This window comes from Parasteatoda tepidariorum, chromosome 11 (genome assembly GCF_982258835.1).
Source record: "Parasteatoda tepidariorum strain Cologne lab strain chromosome 11, Ptep-v5.0, whole genome shotgun sequence".
NCBI classification, from domain to species: domain Eukaryota; kingdom Metazoa; phylum Arthropoda; class Arachnida; order Araneae; family Theridiidae; genus Parasteatoda; species Parasteatoda tepidariorum.
Window position 1 is genome coordinate 38726044 of NC_141765.1, and position 22304 is coordinate 38748347.

The window sequence follows — 22304 nt, forward strand, 5'->3', positions numbered from 1 at the left end:
TATATTTCTTTAAAAAAAAAAATAATAATTCATAATTTATTTTTTGAAAAATATATTGTGAGAAGAAACAATTAAGGTGGTATAGCATGTGACTTAACTTCAAGTTAAGAATAAATTTATATGTCCTAAATTTTAAAACATCTGCTCCTAAGAGAAACTATTAGTACAAATAAAAATCTTTTCTGTAGAAGCTGCTCTAAAATACCAAATAACTCAAGGAAATTTATCAGAATTAAAAATATTAATTTAGATTTAAACGGGATTAAAGACATTTTTATGAGAAAAAATTGTTCAAAAAAACTTATACTGGATATTGATCACTAATAGACGTTTAATTTAGAGAGAGGATGAAGGAGTTAAGTAAATGATATCATTGGGCAAAAAGCAACTTAAAGAATTTAAAAAAAAAAATATCTGTCTATCTATCTATCTATCTATATATATATATATATATATATATATATATATATATATATATATATATATATATATATATATATATATATGTATATATATATATATATATATATATATATATATATATATATATATATATATATATATATATATATATATATATATATATATATATATATATATATATATATGCCAAATTTATTCAGCATGTGTTAAGGGTAATTCCTAAAATTGCCCTATAATTTTTTTTTTTTTTTTTAAAAAAGAGGAAAACCGTTGGTGTTAGTACACTTAACACTATTACTAAACTAGTTATACCGAATTTTTTTAACAAAATGAATTAAAAGAGTCTTCATTAATAGTTACCAAACAATGAGCCTTGTCATTATTATATAATAACATCATAAAAATATGTTTCAACCAAAAATACAATTCTAACTACTTTAAACGTTTAAGCACCGTTATGATAATTTTCGTTGTTCTAACTCCTAACGCTCTTTTATTGAACAATCTTCAGAGACAGAGTGGCAATGATAAAACCCCGGACCTCTTATACTGCTATTTACCATTCTCTTCTCTTACTCAAGTGGAAGTGGCTAGAATTCTAAGACGAAAAATTGAAGCAAATTCAATTCCTGTCTTTAAAATGGCCCTGACTATTTGCGATTGGAAAGCCTTTTTAAATACCGCTGTATAAAAGTGAGAAGACTTTTCCTCAAGGGCGAATGATCTCCTCACTAGATGGCGAGACAAGCTGTTGTTTTGTGAAGTGGCTCCCATATTTGGCAATTTAGCAAAGCATTCTATAATACCAAATGCAACATTGTTTTGTTTATTTTTCAAGTGGATAAAGAATAAATACGGAGAAAGAAATCTTTAAGCAACAAACCAATATTATAGAGAGAAAATTTTCGGTTTTACTCTGTGGAAAGTAAGTCGGAAGAATAAATATTGGATTGAAAAACATTAAATTTAAGTAATACGTGTATAGTTTATACATTAAACCTCCTTGATTTAATTATATGAAATCCGCTTTAGGGCTTGCAACATCTCATCAGACAGTTAATTAAATACTCTTATTTAGTTCCCTATCCATTGTAACTTTAAATCAAATTTATCTGTTGTTTATATACAAAATGCTTTTAAAGGATTTGTAACATAACTAAATTCTGATACTTTGATAAATTGAAAATGTATTAATTTCAATTTTTGTTTGCTGATAATTCTAAAGGAAAAAAAAAAGTAACATTCAAAATTCCCGGGTCTTATGATAAATCAGACACTGGCACTACGTATCTTATTAAACATATCAAAAAAATGTATACTTCATTAATTTAATGAAAAATATTCCGTTAAATTTAAGTAAAACAACCATTTTATGAATTTTTTTTTTTTGTTTTTTTGACTAGAATATCTAATGCGAGCTAATGAAACTTATATTGTTGAGGTATTTGTAATTAATTATACCCCGTCGTTCTTGAAACTGATAAAAGATCTGACATTCATAAGGCTGTCACCTGTCACAGCAAAAGTTCTCTTCTTTTTAGTCTAGCAATACGGTCAGTGCCTGAACTGGTTACTCTTTTTCTTGATTTCCAGGAGAGAACGTTTGCATAATATAAGATTACATAATAAAAAATGCGGTGGCTATTCTATTCTATTATTTTTATTCTTATGGAATATTATTTTCTATTTATATTCTTAACGAATATTATATTTTACCATTAATATTCTTATTTGATATATTACTCATATTCTAGAGTATTCTGAATTCCATATTCTTTTATCTGCTTTACAAAAATGAACTAAAAGAAGATGAACAATATTAAAATAGTCAATTCAAAATCTTTTTAATTATGATTACTTTCTTTAAAATTGCTACGGGTGTGTTCGAGTTGCACCTGTCAACATTTATAGGTGAAAGAACATGGTGACATTAAAACTATATGCTTACAGAATTGGCGAAAAATGTTTTAACACGTTCTTATGTGTGGCTTGCGTAAGCTAGAAATTGAATAGTTTAATGACGAAATCTCCACCAGGTGTGACTATGTTACGCTAGGCACAAAATAAAAAATTTTGATAATACATAATCAAGGGGCCGGGATAGCCTGGTCAGTAGGGTGCTGGGCCCATGTCCAAGAGGTCGTGGGTTCGATCCCCGCCGGTCGAAGACTCCCCGTGTAGTAAATGGTGACTGATGCACGTTAAATCTGTCGAGTCTCAAAGTCCTCCATGTTCCCATAACAAATCAATACCTCTGGGGGTACTGATCCAGGAGTTTCCTTGTCTTCTGGATTGGTTCAAAATTACAAGGATACGGAGTTGAACATTAGTTGTCGTAAACCCATGAAATTGGGTCGGCTGTTCAACGACGGTTATAAAATAAAATAAAATACATAATCAAGGCCGGGATAGCCTGGTCGGTAGGGCGCTGGGCCCATATCCAAGAGGTCGTGGGTTCGATCCTCGCCGGCCGAAGACTCCCCGTGTAGTAAATGGTGACTGATGCACGTTAAATCTGTCGAGTCTCAAAGTCCTCCATGTTCCCACAACAAATCAATACCTCTGGGGGTACTGATCCAGGAGTTTCCTTGTCTTCTGGATTGGTTCAAAATTACAAGGCTACGGAGTTGAACGTAAGTAGTCGTAAACCCATGAAATTGGGTCGGCTGTTCAACGACGGTTATAAAATAAAATACATAATCAAGATAACAAAAGCAAATGGCGTTAGAAACTAAGACAGATAAAAAAAATTAAAGGGAAAAGAACTATTAAGCAAATAAAAAAAGTAAGCTCACTTAGGCACCTCAAAATCAAAAATATATTTTTTAAATTTTTTTTTGTAAAACAAGATAATTCTTCGAATGAGTTTTTTTTCTGCCACCTTTTATGTTACTTTTAACTCAGTCAATTCTTTCCTAAAAGGCATTTAACCCATTAGTATATAACCTTTTTTTATAAGAAAAAGCTAATATTTACTTGCTATTTGTTATTTTTTCTGGACAGTATTTAAAAAACAGCACAAAAACTAAAAACGATACTAAAATAAAAGTTTCAGATGTTAAGCCAAACGTATTTAATGCATGAAAATAAATTACGCCACAGGTTCGTCCATATAATAATATTAGGATCTGACTGAGCGCAATTGGTAACATGAGTTGACCGTTGCATGTGTAAATAAATGTTTGTTAGCTGTCAGCAGGAATCAAACAAAGAACCTCTGAGGTGGTAGTCAGATGAGCTAACCATGATAGAAAAGGACATACACCACAGTCCAGGGTGAATTAGGAAGATTTATGTATGGTGGTCGCCTCACATACTTAGAAGAATCGTTTTACTCATTGGAATTACATAACCGGAATCAAAAATGTCCTTTTATTAATATGGTTAACAACCTCTGCAAATAACGCTACACTCAAACAATTAGTTCGTTGAAGTTAAGCAGTTTAATTCGTGGAAGTTAGTAATTACATTTACCGAACCGTAAAGAAAAATGGACTGGACTAATTTAAACTAATAAAAAAAAGAAGAAAAAACCAAAATAATCAAGAATTTCTGAAAGTTTGCAGTCAAGTCATAAAGGTTTCAATGTTGCTTCCGTTAAATCAGTATATTTTGACAATAGGTGAATAAAATTAATACTAACTTGCAGAAGTTGAATACAATTAAATAATTTTGATTAGTGATCTGACAGTAAATACTTGTTTTTAATGTAAAATAATGAACTATGCAAATTGTCTCCGTTTTTTTCTACTTTTAGTTTGAGAAATGATATTTATTTTGAAAAAAAATGTTTTTTTTTTTTTTATGTCTTGAAACTGAATTTTTTTAAATTTTAATTGTCTCATTTGGTGTGAAATTGTGTTATTTTTTATGAGTTAACTTATGACTTAAATCATGTTGATGTTTAGAAAATTTTCCAGACATTTGATATAACTGATCGATTGCATGAACAGTGTTCAAAATAGAAATCGGAAAATTGTAACAACATTTAATCTCATTTTCACTTAAGATATTTTAATAGTTCGAGGGACTAAACCCTGGGGATATGCTAATTAATTTGAGCAGACGTGATTTAACCCTTTTCGTAATTTAATATTAATTTTAAAATAATGTATTTAATTTTAATGTTATGAACTCTTAATCAAAATAAATAAATTATTTAAATGTCATTTAAAAACAGTTATAATTCATTAATTTTTAAAGCTTGCTGAGACAAATAACCAAACCGGAGAAAAATTAAGGGGAAAAAAATATTCTAGAATCATTGATGAATTTTTAGGAAAATGAAAAATTCAAAATAAATAAATAAAACGATAAAATATAGAAACCATGTGAATAGGAAATAAAATTATTTTTAAAAAACAACCGCTCAGTAACATTTCAGAATAAAAACTGAAGCAAATGTTCAAGTTTGGGAGGGGGGAAAAAACGAAAACCGTCTGGCTATTTCAAAAGTGTATGAAATCAGAAAACTGTTGCCTCAAAAATTGTCATAGAGGAATAAGAAAGAATATCTTCAATCTCTGCGCAGAAGTTTAAAATATATATATATTTTAAATAAAAAAATTAATTAATAGTTTCGAGCTTGTTTTCCCTCATATTTATTTCGTTTATTAATTAAACAAAAAAATACTTCTTAAATTTCGTAAAATTTAAGGAAAGATAATTTTATCTGTTGTATCGCGGCGATTCTAAATGTCTTTTCAATTAATAAAACAAAGGAAAACATTGGCGATTATTTGGCGATTTCCATGCAGAATTGGCATCATTAGATTGTCACAGAAGCTCTCAGTCAGTCTTTGGTCTAGGTTCGCTCCAATCAGTGAGCTGCATCTCAGTGGCCAAAAATCATTGCTTTGAGTGTCAGAGATGAGATGATTGTGCTTATACATGTTATTGTGTCTCTAATACTGTAGCAACACGTGAAGTTCGAGGTTGCCTAGTCAAGTTTAGTATTTTACTAGTTAAATAATCAATCATTCAATCTGCTTTGATACACTTCATTAGCTTTTTGAGTGAATTATTGTTCTGTAAGTATTTTTTGTTTTTCAAACTGATTTAATCAAATTTTTATCCTATAATAGATCTGAATATAATAACATAACTGCTTCTTAAAAGTTTACTTTGCCGTCTGATGTGATGTGATCAAACTTGTTTATAAATTTTTGTTTTTATTGTGGATAATTTACGGAAAATTCTAAATGCAATTTGATTTTGTTAATTTTTGCTCCTTGATCAACATAGTTATATTTAAGTTGATGAATTTTTGTAAGAATGTCATTACATTTGTTTTTTTATGAAGTCCTTCTAAAATCCCATTTATAGTCATTATTAAAGTCTTTTTCATTCTTTATACAGAAAAAGATTCTTTTGAGGTTCTTTTTAACTAAAAAATGCCATTTATGTAATTCTCTCCAAATTATTTTAAGATACTGATTCGCAATACAATTGATTTGCTGTTATAACAAGGTACAACATTGTACTATTTTAAGATACAACATAGACTGTTGCACTACTCAATGTAATAAATATGTAAATAATTATTTTAATTTATTAAATATTTCCAAAACTGTTTCTGTATAATAAACATGTATAATTATTTTTTAAAGGATACTTTTATGCATAAGCTTGTTTTTACTGATCTGTAACATTTTAATTTTTTATAGCTATCTGAATTTTTTCTAATTTATTTGCTTTTTAAAACAAAATTTATCTTAGATTGAAAATTGACTTTGAAGTTGATGTCTTTAATTTGAATTAAAATGAATTATTACTTAATTTGAGCATTTGAAAATTCAGTAATTTTTCATAACTGTAAAATAGTGTTCTAACTATCAATGTATTTTACATAATGTTATGTAAATAACATGTATATATTATATTGTTATGTAAATAACATTGATAATGAATTGTATAATAATTTTAAAGGCTTACTTATGTATTAAGCTATTAATTAAATTACTGGTATTTGTTAATGCAGCAAGACTTACTCTAAGAGTTTAGAAGAGAAAAAACCCTTTAAATACCCAGTAAAATTAGGAACCCAATTGATTAGGGTTTTTTGTAAACAAAGGAAACAGGCTTTTTGCATCACTGATTGTTATTGCTGCTTTATTTGTCTCTCATTAAAAAATAACTTGGCGATCAATTGCATATTTTGTTCGAATGAATGACATTAGATAAAAGTAACATATTGTTAAATAATTCAGAATGAAGAGTAAAATTGGTGATGATGGAAATCAGATGTAAGTTCAGCAGAGCTGTCATATCTAAATTTTATTTTGTTTTTAATATATAAAATTTCCAGCCAGTTAATAATTCACTGTATAATGCAAGGTTTATATTTACTAAAAGAAAATGAAACCTATTTTTTGATGAATGTAATTAAAATATTCGATTTTGCTGTATATTACGGTTTTACATGTATAATAATAATCCTAGTTTTAATCCTCAAATTTTCCTGCTAAGTGATTCCAGTTTAAAATTTTTAAGTCTATAATACCTTTACTTATTTTATCCTGAATCCCCTGTTGAAATAATATATGTTACAAATATTATATTTGATATGGAAATCTTATTCTTTTCTAAGTTTTATGAAAAGAAAGTAAACAGTTATAAGTACATAAGTTCTAAACTCAATATCATTTACTAACTAGAAATATATTTGACAAAGCGTTTTGAAATGCCTTACCAACAAAGTTGGGGTAATTAATTAAAGCTCAAAATTAAGGTACATTTTATTTTATTTCTTAACTGATTTAATGAGAATATGATGGTGCTTTCATTAAGGGTAACAAACATGTTTTTCAAAAATTCAAAACCAACCTATGTATTTTAAGATTATACATTTAGATTCATTTATTTCATTACATTTATTATTATTAGGATAGATTAATTTCATGAGAAAAACTAGTTTACAATAGTTAAAGCAATAAAAAAAATGTTGAATCAAATGAATCACACAATAAATAATGCAAATATGAAATAAAAAAAATCAGTACTCTTGGATTATTCCGTTGACCTGTTTAACCCGATATTATCGCAAAAAGGTAGCCTCTGTGCCAATGTTTACTGTGTAATCCTTAACTATTCGAGTTAGTTTTCTATAGCATGTTGAAATAGTCTGTTTGTTTTTTTACTTTGCACAATCATAAGAACTTGTTTGCACTTTAAAAGCTATCAAGGATATTTGGTTGCCGAAATGATTTATAATAATATATATGGTTAGATACAAAAATAATTTAATGTGCAATTATAGAAAATAATAGAGGTTTTTACTTTATTTTGATTCTTTTTATTACACTTATTATGAGGTATTTTTACATATAAATTTGCTTTGTTATTATTATTTTATTCAGAGAGGATTGTGCTGCGGAAAAAATCCTGATTTCCGGATTTTTCACTAATTGTGATCCGGAAATTCAAGGTTCAGAAGTTTAAACAAATCATAAAAATTCTTGCATATTTTATTTAAAAATATTAGAACTAGAATTTATACTTGGCATCTCTTTCATTTTTAAATATTTTTTCTAGTTGAATAATAAGTGTGAAAGATGGAAGTAAACTCATACATAATTATTTATTTAAATTATGTTGCATATAATTTATTTAGAATTTCATGTTTTGAAAATATAAATGATTTAAATTTATAAAAACATTAAATTTTTGAAATGCGTCATTAATGATTTTACTCAAGAAATTTTCAGGATTTTTTACTTAGGCTCACAATTACCCTGTTTATTATTATGATTATTTGATAATTTTAATGTGTTTAGAATGTTTATTTTGGAAATTGCTTTTCATTTTGATGGCGCTGAGGGATTTGTGCATTTTCACAAGCTTTGCTGGTTGAGGGAATAATTCTAAAATATCAATATATGTTTTTGTTAAAATTAAATTGGTGACATGAAAAATGCCATAAAAAATGTGGCAAACAATACTTTACAAGGTCACATGAATTTTTCTTTATTCTAAATTTGGTGGTTTTTGAGAATTTTCTAATCAAACTAATTTTTTGCATACAATTTCTTCAATGAATCCAAAAGGTCTGTTTGTTAAATCTATTCAAGTTTTCTATAAATCAAGATATATTTTTTTTAAAATTTCCAGGATGTCCATTTTAAAATTGCTACTATTAAGTAGTAAAAGTACTATTATTAATATTAGCAATTAAGTAATGAAAGTGTAATTGAGGTGTTCCTTTTTTTAAAAATCAGAACTTTAAATTGCCTTCCAAAGTATACAATTTATTTTTTATTTAAATCAGCTTTTTTAAATACATAATAGGATGACTCTGTTTTGAAATTGAGTTTTATTTTTTATTTCTCTGATTAACTCTCCAAGCAGTGTCACAGTTTACTATAATTTGTATACAATTCTAGAGCATGCCAGTTAAAAAAAAATTTAAGTGTTAAGTGTCATTTTTGTTCCACACTTAACATTTGGGGAATAAAATGTTAAGTTACCTCTAGTGAATTTTTGAAAATTAGAATCATTCAAAGGTGTTTTACAAAATATTCTATTCAATTAATTAGTCATTAAGTTATGTTTTACTTTAAATTTTAAGAGTGGATCATTTAATCATTATTTTGTTTTACTGCAATATGGTATTCTTCTGTTTACTCAGTGAGTGTTTGATCCACAATCTTTCCCCAATTCAGCTGGCCACTCTACTGCAACATATTTTTCATATATGAAAATAGTGTATTATTGAGAAAATGAAATACACACCAGGGGTCTGTTTAGAAGAAATCGGACCTTTCACAAAATATCTTTTCATAAAAACGGGCCCTTCACAATATATTTCAACTTATAAATGGTCACTTCACAAAATGATTTTTCTTTTAATCGGACCCTTCACAAATTTGTTTATCTTCATTATTGTTTTGTTAATCGAATTAACCCTTCCCGTGGGGGAGGGGGGATAAGAAAGATGGATGTAAACAAATTGAGTTTTGTCTTCGGCAGACACTTCTTCCCTATAATATATTTATAATAATATATTTCAACTGTATTAATAATAATATATTTATAATAATATATTCAACTGTAATTATAATAATATATTTATAATAATATATTTCAACTGTATTAATTCCTAATAATATATTTCAACTTATAAACGATCGCTTCACAAAATGAATTTTCTTTTAATCGGACTTGTTTATCGAATAAACCCTTCCCGGGGGGGGGGATAAGAAAGATGGATGTAAACAAATTGAGTTTTGTCTTCGGAGGACACTTCTTCCCTTATTCGTCTGAAATGAATATTCTGCGTTCAGCAGTAAAGACTAAATACCAAATATTTGTATCTTGCATCTCTAATTTAAAAGCAGCAATTGCTGTTCATTTTTGAAAATTTAATTTTTTTTAATTATAATTTTGCAGTGCTGAGCATAATGATGATCTATTTAAAATTTAAAAACTCCTTGAAATTTTTTTTGCAATAACCGGACCCTATTTGCACGAATTCATAAAAGCAGGACCCTGGTTGAAAGAATGTGACTTGACGTTTATTTTATATTCACAAGTTGCGAGTAATTTTTTCGCAATTTTACAGAAACCGGACCTTTCACGAAATGTCTGAACATACCCCTCCACACTGATCTAGGGGCTCAACTCTCAGAGAGTTAATCAATAACTTAAAATAGCTGTTTTAATTATGAACTTCTTTTCTAGGATTATCTGTGATCATGATTATGTTAACTTGCTCTTGTTTGAATGTTCGTGTGCATACTAGAGGGAGTGCTTTAAATTTACAAGATCCCTCAGATGCCGGTGTTCCGAAAAATGTTCAAACTGATTCATTCTTCTCATCAAAGATTTATGTCTGTACTTTGGACTTAGCTGGAGTTACCATGGTAAATATAATAAACTTTTGCATGTATACTTATCTAATTAGTTACATTTCTGTTCTAATTACTGTACTTTTATGTTTTTTTCCCCTTGGAAATAAACTTTCTTAGCTAATTTATAATTTTTTTTCTAATAAAACAAATTCAGAATCTTCTTTTTTTTATCATCTGGTTTCAATATTTTTCTTTGTTTTTGTTTTATTAAGGCTTCACAAGTACCAGGCATTATTTTGTTACCAGATTTTATCTTGCATAAGTTATTAGTAATATCTGTTAACAAATTTATTATTCTGCTCTAAGTATATGGGTATTTTTTTTAAAGTCAAGGTTTAAGTAAAACCAGCTACAATTTTTTAACTATCTTTATCTAAAACATTTTGGCTTTACATAAATTAAAAATTGAATTGAGTTGGCTTTGATATAAAAATCACCGAGTTTTTATTATTAATTTTCGTTGTATCTTTTATTATAAATGTAAATTACCACCTGTGTCCATGAAAATAAGAATAAAGCCATCTTTCTAAAAAAATTTACAATGAATATTTTTAGAAATCAAATTGTGAAATTAATTAATTTATCATTTGATTTGGTTAGAGTGATTCTTAAAATTAAATTTAAGTTATGTATCGAATCTTTTCTCTCTTTCTTTTGCACCTTAAATTTTTATGTTGTTCCAAAAGACGTTAATTTTTTTTTCTAAGTTTATACCCCAACCAGTATGCGAGAAAGAATATTAAAATATAGTAAGGAAACATCGGCTCGGCGAAATGCATGTTACATCCCTGTTTAATTATCGAATTATATGTAAGAAGAAATAGTTTTTTATATTTACTAAAATACTTTTTAAAGGATTTATAATATTTTGGAAAAATTATTTAATTTTATTCAGCAAGTTAAAACATAAAAATTTTTTCTTCTTAGTGCAATAATTGATTGACAAAGTGATTGATTTTATTTTTGTTGGTTAGAATTTTTAGTTAATTACTCTGAAAAATTATAAGAAAGGTTAGAAGTTTGATTGAACTTTGTTCAGTTTTATGGAATACACTATAATCATATCCTACAATATTTAAAAAAAGCTTAAGTAAAGAATTTATCATTTTTTTTGCAATAATTAAAAATAATTAAATAATTTTTAATACAATATTATTGCAACACATAAAATTTGAACATGGGGGAAAAAACTTTACTGTTTCTTTATCATTTTTTCTAATTTTTTTGTGGCTTAAAAAACTGTTTAAGTTTTAATTTTCATAATATCTCTAATAATTCACTAAATATAAATATCTTGAAGTTAAAACTGTTCCCAACTTATTTTGAGCTTAATATGTTTTATTTTAAATTATTTTAGACAACCCTAAAATTTCTTAAATTAAAATATTTAATTTGCATTAACATTGCTCAATAAAATATTTATTTGTTTTACTTTTATTCTACAGACATCACAGTTTATTTTTAAATAAGCCTTTACATCGTGTGATGTGATAAAATAAAAAAAATTACTTTTTCCTCATCTTTATATCTTTTCAATTTGACTCCAAGTAATTTTTTTTTATTTTTGAAAAAGTATCACTTTTATGTTCTTTAGGTTTGAATGAATTTTAATATTCAAAAGCATTTATTTTTTGTTTATATATTAGGAAGTAGACCGATAAAAAGAATTTGGTATTCAAAACAATGAAGTTTATGCATAAATTATCACAATTGCAGTCAACGTGTCTAATTACGTGGGCATTTGTCAAACTGTTGTACCCTTCACTTAAAAAGGTTTTGGACCCCTAGGTGAGAAGTTTGATTTACCTTCAAGACAGTTTTAGGCTAGATAAATATCTCACTATTTGAGTCTAGCTAATAGATGAAAATTTTTGATCTACTAGCTAGATCAAAATTTGAAGAAATGCACTATAAAAGTATCCTACAACATGTACAAAAAATGCTTAAATAAAAAGTGAATCAAATAATTAAAAAAAGTAGTAAAATTTTAAAATTGATAATTTTTTTTAAAAAAATATATATTTATTTTATTTATGAATTTCATTTCTTCTAAGCTACATATTACTTAGTAAAAATCAAATTTTCTGTGATTATTCAAAGCTGAGGTCTCGAGAGGTTGACCTTTGTTTTATTAAAGAACAAAAACCCTTGTCCTTAAAGATATACCACGATTCTCAAAAATCATGAAAAGTATTTTGATTAAAACTAGGTACATTTTTTAAACAAATTAAATGAGTTTCAATTAACTTTTTTCTTTTATGATTTCAGTCTCAACAGCGATTGTGCAAGGAAAGGCTTGTGGATGATTGGTCTATAACCACATGTGTTTGTTGTATGATGGATGTATTTGCCAAGCATGCATATGATAATGATAAAGTATATGTCAGCATGCAAGCTCAGGTATTGTATCTATATTTTGATGCACATTTTAAAATTTTATACATTCTTTAAAATACAATATAACCAACTGTTATCTTCTTAATTTCTTATTTCTCAGTATGTGAGTGAGGTGTGTTAAGCATTCTCACTTTTAAATTTAAGTCTTGTTTACTGTGTTTATGTTCTTATTTTTCCTGTTACACTATTTGTGTCTCAATAAAGGATCCTATCTTTTATGTGAATTTCATTACTTGGGTTTTTTTTTTTTTTGTTAATTTATACTTATTGTTTCAAGAGTCTTTTTCCTGTTACACTATTTGTGTCTCAATAAAGGATCCTATCTTTTATGTGAATTTCATTACTTGGGTTTTTTTTTTTTGTTAATTTATACTTATTGTTTCAAGAGTCTTTGTATTTCTGAAGCAAATCAAAGATGACAGATAAACAGTTTTTTTAGAAAATAATTTGTTTAATTTCACTCAAACTTTTCTTTGTCATATTTTCTAAGGGATTTATTTCTTTTGTGTGTAATTTATCTATTGCATTTAGACAAGTTAGTGTGCTATTTCTAATTATGATTGCATTATATTATTGGTAGTTTTGATTATTATTATGTGTGATTTGTTAATTTAAATGTATTTAAAAAGTTTAATTATGATGCTATAAATTTTTTTTTTATGTAATTGTAAAGTGAATTTATAAAATATTTTTACCAAAAACATTGAAAGAAACAGTTGTTTTTGTATTTGTTTTCATTTGAATTTTTGAATGTTCTATTTTACCAAAAAATTTAAAGTCTAGTTTTTATTAGAGTCAAATGCAAATTTTGCATAAGGCTCCCAGTCTAACTCTCGTTCTTCTAAAAGTATATATTTTTCTCTATTTCTAGTCACTTTAAACCAGAACTATTAACTAAAATAGAATAATATTAAAGATTTATGTTTAAAAAATATATTAATATTAAAAAAAATATATTAATAGTAAAAAAATATGTTAATGTTAAAAAAAATGCCAATATAAAAAATATATTAATAGGAAAAGAAATGTAATGCAAATTAACCTGGTTGAGAAAAAAATACACAAAACTTAGATATAATAGTGCATGTTTAGTTCCAACTAAAAATAAATTATTCTAAAAGATTATATAAACTTTGAAATTCTATTTAAAACTCTAGTAAATAACATGGGTTATTTTGCCATGTAGCCTAGTTTGCCTTATATACAACTAATAATTTTGTAAAATTTTATTACTCTAAAAATTTAATAGTTAAACACTGTCAGAGGCATAAAGCAGCAATTCAACATGCATTTGATGTAGGAAAAAAAATTTCCTATCTGTATGGAAATGACTATGCATTGATTATGTTAAATTTTCTTAATTTGTCCTCTAATTTCTTAAATTTCCTTTCAAAAAACCCAAGCTATTTTTTGAGCCTGGTCATGTTTTTGTAGGTAAAAATAACTTATATTTATTAGCTTTTGTTTAGTTTATAGACTGTTTGATTTATTTGCTACTTTTTAGATTTAAACTATGTTTACTTGTACTCATGCTTTTTTTTTTAAGTTATTTTAATTTCAAGCAATTTATGTTCTTGTTGTTCATTCTTATTGTGTAGACTGATCCTGTTCATATATCATCCTTAATGGAGTCTGTGAAATATTCTTCATTATTCAAACTGATTTTACCAGAAATAAATGATAATTTCATTCAAAATATTGGTAAGCATTTTATTTTTACATTTAGTTTATCTTTATTACCAATCTATGTAATGGATAAAATACTACCAAAAGTAGTAATTGTATCTATTGAACTTGTACCCAGCTTTATTAAGATATCAATTTGTAGCAATTATATAATTTTTTAAATATAGCAGAGTTCTCCCTAGGAATAAATAAGAACAGTGTGCTTCCTCTCTGAAAAAGGACACTTTGAGTTTTGAAAGGGCATTCTCTTAACATCTTAAATATTTTTTTCAACACCAACTTGCAGAGCTTATTAGGTAACAAAGCATATTAGGCCATTTTCTTTGCTTTGGAGATCAGCAAAAATCAAGGCACATATTTTCTAGAAAAATAAAAGTTATGAGACTATCCACCTTTCATTGTCCATTGTCTCCAAATTTTCTTTAATTCTTATGAAGTTATCTCCTTGTCAATTATAAAACTGCAAGATCTTTTCTTTAGATTACCTTTTTAAATTATAATTAAAAAATATGCTGTAAGTGTTATAAATATGCATGCTAAGTTATCATTTTAGGTTATGATTGAAAGACATAATGCAAAAAATTGTTTTATTCTGAAGAATAGTACATACCATTGTAAATATTTAAGTTCAATTTACTGAACTAAATAAATGTTATGTAAATAAATTAAATGTTTTTTCAGGTCGTAGGTTCTTCAAATATATATATATATATATATATATTGTTTTAACAAGACTAAACAAGGTTGTCCTTATTTAAAATTGTGAATTTTCTCATTATCTTTTCATATCCAATGAAAGCTAGAATCTACAGTATTAAAGATAGTTATCGTTAGGAAGGTATATCATTATAGGTACCAGACAAATCACTCATATAGGTGTAAAATAACTATAAGATTTATAAAATGACTGTACTAAAAAAAATGTGAACACAAAGTGTTTAAAAATCATGTTACTACAATTTAATTTTAACTTGAGAACTTAAGTCATTATTTAATTGTTTAGTTAAATTATTAAATATAGAATGTGGTATTTTTAGATTTTAAAATTGAAATTTGGTTTTCAACGCAAATGAGTTTAATTATCTTAAATTTTAAAACTTGTTGAAAGACTCAAGCCAAATTGAAAAATACAAAAGCATTTAGACTTATTCACAATGCGAAAGGGCATGGACATGTTACTCTGCCTGGATATTTGTAATCAAAAGGTGGTGACAGAAGTTTTACAAAAAGTTTTTAAACTAAATTTTTTTATGTACCGAAGCATAAATTATTCCAAATTATTGATAGATGCAAAATATATTATAGATGCATCACTTATACTCTCAAAATATGAACATAATTTGTATTTTTGCCCTGAATTTTTATTTTGTACACTTTCTCCTTTGAATTTCCTACTCTGTTAATTTTATATATTACTGTTGTTAGCACTTCTTTCTTTTTCGTTTTTCTTTGTCATATCACTTCAATTATCCGGTATATAAAATAGAGCGGAAAAGGAATAAAATATCTTAATACTAATTTGCATTTTGTCAGGTGTTGAATTCCATAATGGAAACATTGGAAGTTCCATAGAAGTTGTTCAGAGTCAAGTTTCCAATTATTTAAAAGAGGAACAAAGAGCTATGGAAATTCGTATACGGTGAATATTATGTTTTTAGATCTATGGTAGTTTTAGCCTATAGATTCTTATGTAATTATTAAAGTACAATTTTATTTGAAATCTTTTAGTCAATATAATGATGAACAACAATTGAAATACAACAACTTATTACAACAAGTAAGAAAGCATAAGCAAGCTATGGTGTACTTGATGCTTAAATGTAAAGAGAGTGGAAATAGTCATGACGAAGGTTCAGGTGAAAATTCATTGGGTTCTTCATCTGCTTTAAACAGAGATTCTGGTGATTATTTTTCTTGCCATTGTTATTGTTATAATGAATATCATAAATATTTCATCAACAATATATATTATTAAATTCTATTAAATTTTTATATTAGCCAATGAATCATCTGCTTCTACAGATTCTGCATTTGACAGAAGTGAAACATCTGAGATTCCTACTGAGGAAATTGTCAAACAACAGAGAGTCCGATCTCTTAGGAGAACTGTATCTGTAAGTAAAAATTTATGAAGCATATTCTTTCATAATTGAATGATTTTCTACTCAATTTTTTTTAATTTGTTTGTTTTTCTGCAATTAATTAATAGAACATATTTGTTTGTATGTAAAGAAATGTATTTTGATCTTAGAAAAGTATGTAAGTTTTTCTTCCTTTCTTTTAGAATCCATCTCGCTCAAGGACAAAAGGAAAGCGTGAGCTAAAACGAGCTCCTGCTAGTATTGATGTTGGTGGTAAGGTTACTGCTTAGTTATATATTTTTTCTGTGAACATTCTTCATTGGTTCATATTTTAAGTTTAAAAAAAAAATTTTTTTTTTCATTTTTCATGTACAATTATTTATTAGAAACACTACTTTTTTAGATTTATTTAATAATTGCTAAGTAAATCCTTCAAACTTTTTAGTGATCAATTTTCTCTTCTCTTGAGCTAATACTTTTTAGAAAAAAATGTTATATGGGTTAAATCAGTTGATTTTACTTACACATTCAATAATTTACAAAGTTTATTAATTTATACCAAGGATTATTATTTGGTTGAAAAATGTGGGAATAAAACCAGAGTGACTGAAGGAAGCATTCAGGAGATTCAACTTGTTATTTTCCTGTTACTTGTTATTTTAACATGAAAATGTCATTTGCCTTTTATTGCAAGAACTTGAAATATGATATGAAGACCATGGAATTATAAATAATAAAGCATAGTTGCAATAAATAGGGTATCTGTAGAGAATAAAGTGTTTTAAAATCTTGTTCTTTATTTTTTCTTTTTATGTTATGCTTTTAAAATTTTTTAGATATAACATAAAGGTTTCAAGGAGTAAATTTTGAAACATAAAAATCAATATCATTATTCATTAAATCAGTGTCAATGATAATGTAATCATTTAATGAAACTGTTCTAAACTTATAATTTAAGTTTAAATTATTGTTTAAAATTCATGAAAATAATTTATTTTTTATTTTTGTTGTGCCTTCATGTTTCCATATGCAATAACATTTATGTGTTGAATGTAAGATCAATTTCATCAGTTTAAACTGATGCTTATTTATTTTAGCTGATTGTTGAAATTATAATTATTTGAAAGAATTTTGACCAACTTTTCATATAAACAATTTAAACATGTTGAAGTCAGACAATTGATTAGTGATGTCTTGAAATGCTATAAAAAATTTTAAAAAATTCTTAATTTCTTAAAAAAATTAATGCTTTAGTTAGTTTAATAGCACTGAAAAATATCTTCAATAAAAATTCTAAAGGCTGAAGTTACCATATTTCAGATTTAAATTATTCTCAGATATCTTAAAAGATATGATTTTTAATTTCACTGAGAAATCTTATGCTTTAACTGTTATTATTATGACGAAATTATATTATTGTTAATATATATTAATGCTATATTAGTATGACTAAATTTCTCAAAGTTTCAACAAGCTCTTTTTATGTATGCTTTTCCTTTATTGTAATTAAAATTATTTTTCATTATATTTTTTACATAAAAAAAGATTCACTTGATTTCTTTTCTTTTTTTTAATACAAAGGTGTTTTTGATATGGAAGAATTTGAAACAAAGGAAGAATCATTTTCTGGTGTATCTGATGGAGACAGTGAAGGTAATCAATATATTAATGTTATTAGTAACTTAACTTTATTATGTTTCTGTGACATGCTTCAGTTTGGCACATATTTTAACTCTTGGTACAAAGTTGAGATAGACTTAATTTATTTTCAATTAACTAGATTATTTTGGTTAAATAAATATTTTTTTATTTGATTGCAACATGAACCTGTTGCTATCCATTCAGATTATATGTTTTATTACTTTTAAATCTGTTTCTAGTCTTTTTCTTTAGCTGTAACTTTCTTTAGTACTATTGTAATAAGTCTATATTAATAGTTTTAACTTTAAAATATAATGAAGAAATGAAATTGTATCGCTTTTATTAAATGTGGCATTTCAAGTTTCTGTGATAGTTAACAGATTAATCATAAATTGCACATCAATATATTATTTTTCATTAATTTCTTTAGTAGCCAATGCTTCACATTATTTTGTCATCTGTTTCTATGTTAGAATTTAAAAAAATTTGTATTTCTAGTAATTTGTCATTTTAGGAAATCTGTCAAATTTGTTTCTCCTTGAAAAACTTGTTTCATTTATTGTAGTTTTCACTTTAGTTAATTTTATATGAAATTTTTTATGTTTATTTTTCATTTACTATTTCTATTTGAACGTATGCTTTCTAGGATGCGTCGAGATTTCACCCCAATGCGTATGCATTCGAGTGAATGCTTTTAAAACCAAACTTAAATTCTCTATTTTTGATTTTTTATCAGACTTAATTCTTAACACTTAATTCTTGAATAATAAATAGCTTTAAAATATATCAAGATTTATCAATTTGCTTGTTTGTAAATTAGTAATTTATATATTTTTCCTTCACTTAAGTTGTTATTAATTAATCTGATTAACTTCAAAACTCATAGGCTTTTTTTTTTCCATAGCAGATTCAGAAAGTGAAAGTACATCTGATTTTCAAAAGAAAGGAGAAGAACGATCCATTTATGGAAATTCTCTTCCCATGTCTATTCCAGCATTTACTAAACTTACACGACACCCACCTATAGACGATGAGGAAGAAAAGGTATTAATTTTTGCCTAATGTACAATTCAGCTTATGAACTATATATTTGTTGTGATGTATCATAAATATTGTTGCTGTTAAATTGATAGTTTTAAAAAAATTGAAAAAGTGCAGAGTTAAGTTAAATTTTGTGCGATTTCTTAAAATTTTTGCATCATAAAGATTAATAAAATTTGTCCTGGAGAAGAATTTTTTTTATGTGTTTAAGATCTGTCAATTTAAAATTAAAATGTATTGATAATATTTATTCTTTTTATTATCCTTAATCATGGAGAATTATTGAAAATATCTTCTATTTTTCTACCAGTTTATATAAATGAAAAAGTGTTTTTTTGGAAATTACAACGGAAAAATACTTGTCGCAGGCAGTATTTGTAATTAAACCTTTGTTCTCAAGCTTCTTCAGCTTATATTGAAACTTGATATTTTAGTAAATTGGTCAACTTTGATTCGGATTTTAAATCATTGATAGGTTTTTATGAAGTTTATTAATGTTACAAACTGATGATATTTTTACTCCATCTATCGTCAATAAGGCTGCCGATTAAGAAATACCAAATTTTTTGTTTATGCTAATAAGTTATCTTTGTCTCATTCATCTCTTTATTGTAGGAATCCCCACCAAAAGTCCCAATTGACATAGCAGCTAGCATTCGTGCATTGGCTTGTAGTGTGCGTGATGGAACTGAAATGTTTGGCGAACTTCCTAGAAGACGTTTGAATACTGGGGAACTTTTGTCATCAAGGCCATTTTGAAGATATTTTTGGCTGGGAACTTAATGATAGTTAAGGGTATGAATTTTTGGATGACCACTATAGCATTCATTATTAATAGTTAAGCAAATGTTTATCATGTTTCAAATTTATTTGACCTTTTTTTAGTTACACATCTGAGAAGTTAATATAATATTTTCAAATTTGATTTAAGGCCTTTAAAAATTGGCACCTATTCTATCTTCTGTTCAAAATTTTTCCTTTTGATGGCAAAATAACATTTTTCTGTACAAAAATGAGTTCTTAAACTTAATTTATTTTTGAATCACATGATAGACATTCATGTTTAAAAATGTATATGTAGTTAATGTATATGTAGTTTAGGCTCTGTTGTTAAACCCGTATTGTTTTTAGTTCTGCATCAAATTCTTATTACTGTTTCAAAAATAGTAAATATGTTAAATTACTTTATGGAATTTTTTTTTTTCTCAAATTTTCTTAGTTTGCGTTTGTTGAATGTTACAGTAATTTAATAGTTGAATCTATAGCTGTGACATCAAGTCAAATATTAAATAAATGCTGTAAATAATCCATTCTTAGTTATGGAAATAATAATCTTTTCCTGAGTCATGGAAGTAATTTATTAGAATGATCTTGTTTTTTCTAAGAGGAATTTATCTTGAATTAAATCATCAATCACGTGGATATAATATCATTCAGGATTAATTAAATCTAGACTGCAATACTAATTATCTGTCTTAAAATTATCAAAACTTAATGCATTTCAAATATGTATTTTTTTAGCGATTTTGTTGCATAATTTTTTATATTCCAGTTCCCTTTCTTGAAATAAGTTACAAATAATTTACATAAATTTTAGGTGCTGGTACAAAACAAAAGCTGTAATTTACTATGGAACTGAGCTATGGATGTGTACCATTTTCGAGGGTTGCATCTTCTGTGACTTCTGCGTTCATTCCTGATGTCTTCTTCATATAAATGCAACCTTTTGTAACCGATGAGAATTGTGAAAAAATTTATCTTCATACTCCATTAAGGACGTTTGTATCGTCTTATGTATATCATGCCTCACAGCAATGTTTGATTTGCATGGCTTATTGATATATGTATGGTTTCATTAAGATAAGTAGATTTTCATTGTTGAATGTTGAAAAATAATGTAATGCGTATGCTTTGTTGAAATTAAGTTTAATTGAAGTAATTATTGTTAAAAAATGTTAAAAGATCTTTAGATAAAACCTGGTAATTTTTTCATGTTAAATATTTATGTGTTACATCAAATACAGCACACATTATTGAATGTTTTGTTTTTGGGATTACATTTTGAGTGAATTCACTATATTTTTCATGTTTAAACTGCTGTAAACATTAGAAAATTTTATTTTGGGATTGATATTTTTTTACACGCTCTCAAAAATTGCCATAATTTTTTTTTTCCTTTAAAAAATCACCTTCCAATTAATCTAGTAATATTTCTTGAATTGCAGTTTTGCCAAAAACGTCTCTTAAGGGAGAGTCTGTTTAATTAATTTGAATTATAAAAAATTTTAACTTTAAGCATTTCATGTTATAATTGAAGTACCTATGAAGTATAAGCCTAATTGTAAAATGTTTTCCAAATTTGGAATACGACTTGCAATTAGTTATTTTTATTTTAAACTATCAAGGCACTTATTTACTTTTCTGTTCAAAAGCACTTATTGTAATATGAAATTTGCTATTTTAATATAAATTTTAGTTATTTATTTGAGTCAAAGAGGAAAAAAATGCTCAGATAAATTTTTGTATAATTTTTCAGATTTGTTTTAAAGTTTTTTTTTATTCCTATGAACTAATTCTTTTAACTGATGTTTCTGAACTCAATTTGAATGAATTAAACTGTGAGATAAGTGAACAATGTATGAATTGTTCGTATAAAAAAAAGTAAATGCGTTGGTAAATGAAAATCGTTTGGATTGTGATAGAAAAGTTTGAGCTTATTAACAACTGATAAAATTTGTGGACTAATTGAATGATAGATAAGTGTTTAGATGAAGCTTTTATAATATGTTTAGGTCATCTGTTCCAGGTGTAACTTTTAAAGTATTAATAAGCCTATTTTTTTACTTAAAATTTTAATTATTACAACTTTTTAGTCTCAATTTTACATTTATCTGTGGTACAAAATGTGTAAAATTTGTCTAGTCACTAGAAAGTTATTTCATTCTTGGAAGAGTTTCTTGACTTTTTAATGTGTGCCATGAAACTGTTGCTTTCTATTAATCTTTGTATTTGTTGGTGCTATTTAATGGTCATATAATGGCTTTTTTTCATGTATTGATAGTTAAATTCATTTTCAAATATTTCAAGAATGTTTACAGGTTTATTTTTCTATAATGTTTCATTGAATTAAAATATCCTTACAAATGAATTATTAACTGTAGAAAACATCAGGATGTGTGTCAAATAT

At 26.2% G+C, this 22304-nt stretch overlaps 1 protein-coding gene across 4 annotated transcripts in view; it reads left to right on the forward strand.

Annotated features, from left to right (window-relative positions):
* Window positions 1–21728, forward strand: part of LOC107444734 (uncharacterized) — a 45263-nt gene extending 23535 nt beyond the window's left edge. Inside the window, exons 1-12 of one of the 4 annotated variants that reach the window (XM_016058948.4) lie at window positions 5202–5453; window positions 10102–10283; window positions 12540–12671; window positions 14267–14369; window positions 15888–15993; window positions 16083–16255; window positions 16353–16468; window positions 16639–16708; window positions 18017–18088; window positions 18981–19120; window positions 19733–19912; window positions 20715–21728. In XM_016058948.4, coding sequence (XP_015914434.1) covers window positions 10116–10283; window positions 12540–12671; window positions 14267–14369; window positions 15888–15993; window positions 16083–16255; window positions 16353–16468; window positions 16639–16708; window positions 18017–18088; window positions 18981–19120; window positions 19733–19876 — 1224 coding nt within the window. In that variant the 5' untranslated portion in view covers window positions 5202–5453; window positions 10102–10115 and the 3' untranslated portion in view covers window positions 19877–19912; window positions 20715–21728. Of the gene's footprint in view, window positions 1–5201; window positions 5454–10101; window positions 10284–12539; window positions 12672–14266; window positions 14370–15887; window positions 15994–16082; window positions 16256–16352; window positions 16469–16638; window positions 16709–18016; window positions 18089–18980; window positions 19121–19732; window positions 19913–20714 lie in introns of those variants that run through there. The other 3 variants (XM_016058951.4, XM_016058949.4, XM_071187942.2) reach the window with 3 other exon arrangements.
* Window positions 21729–22304: the final 576 nt, after the last annotated feature.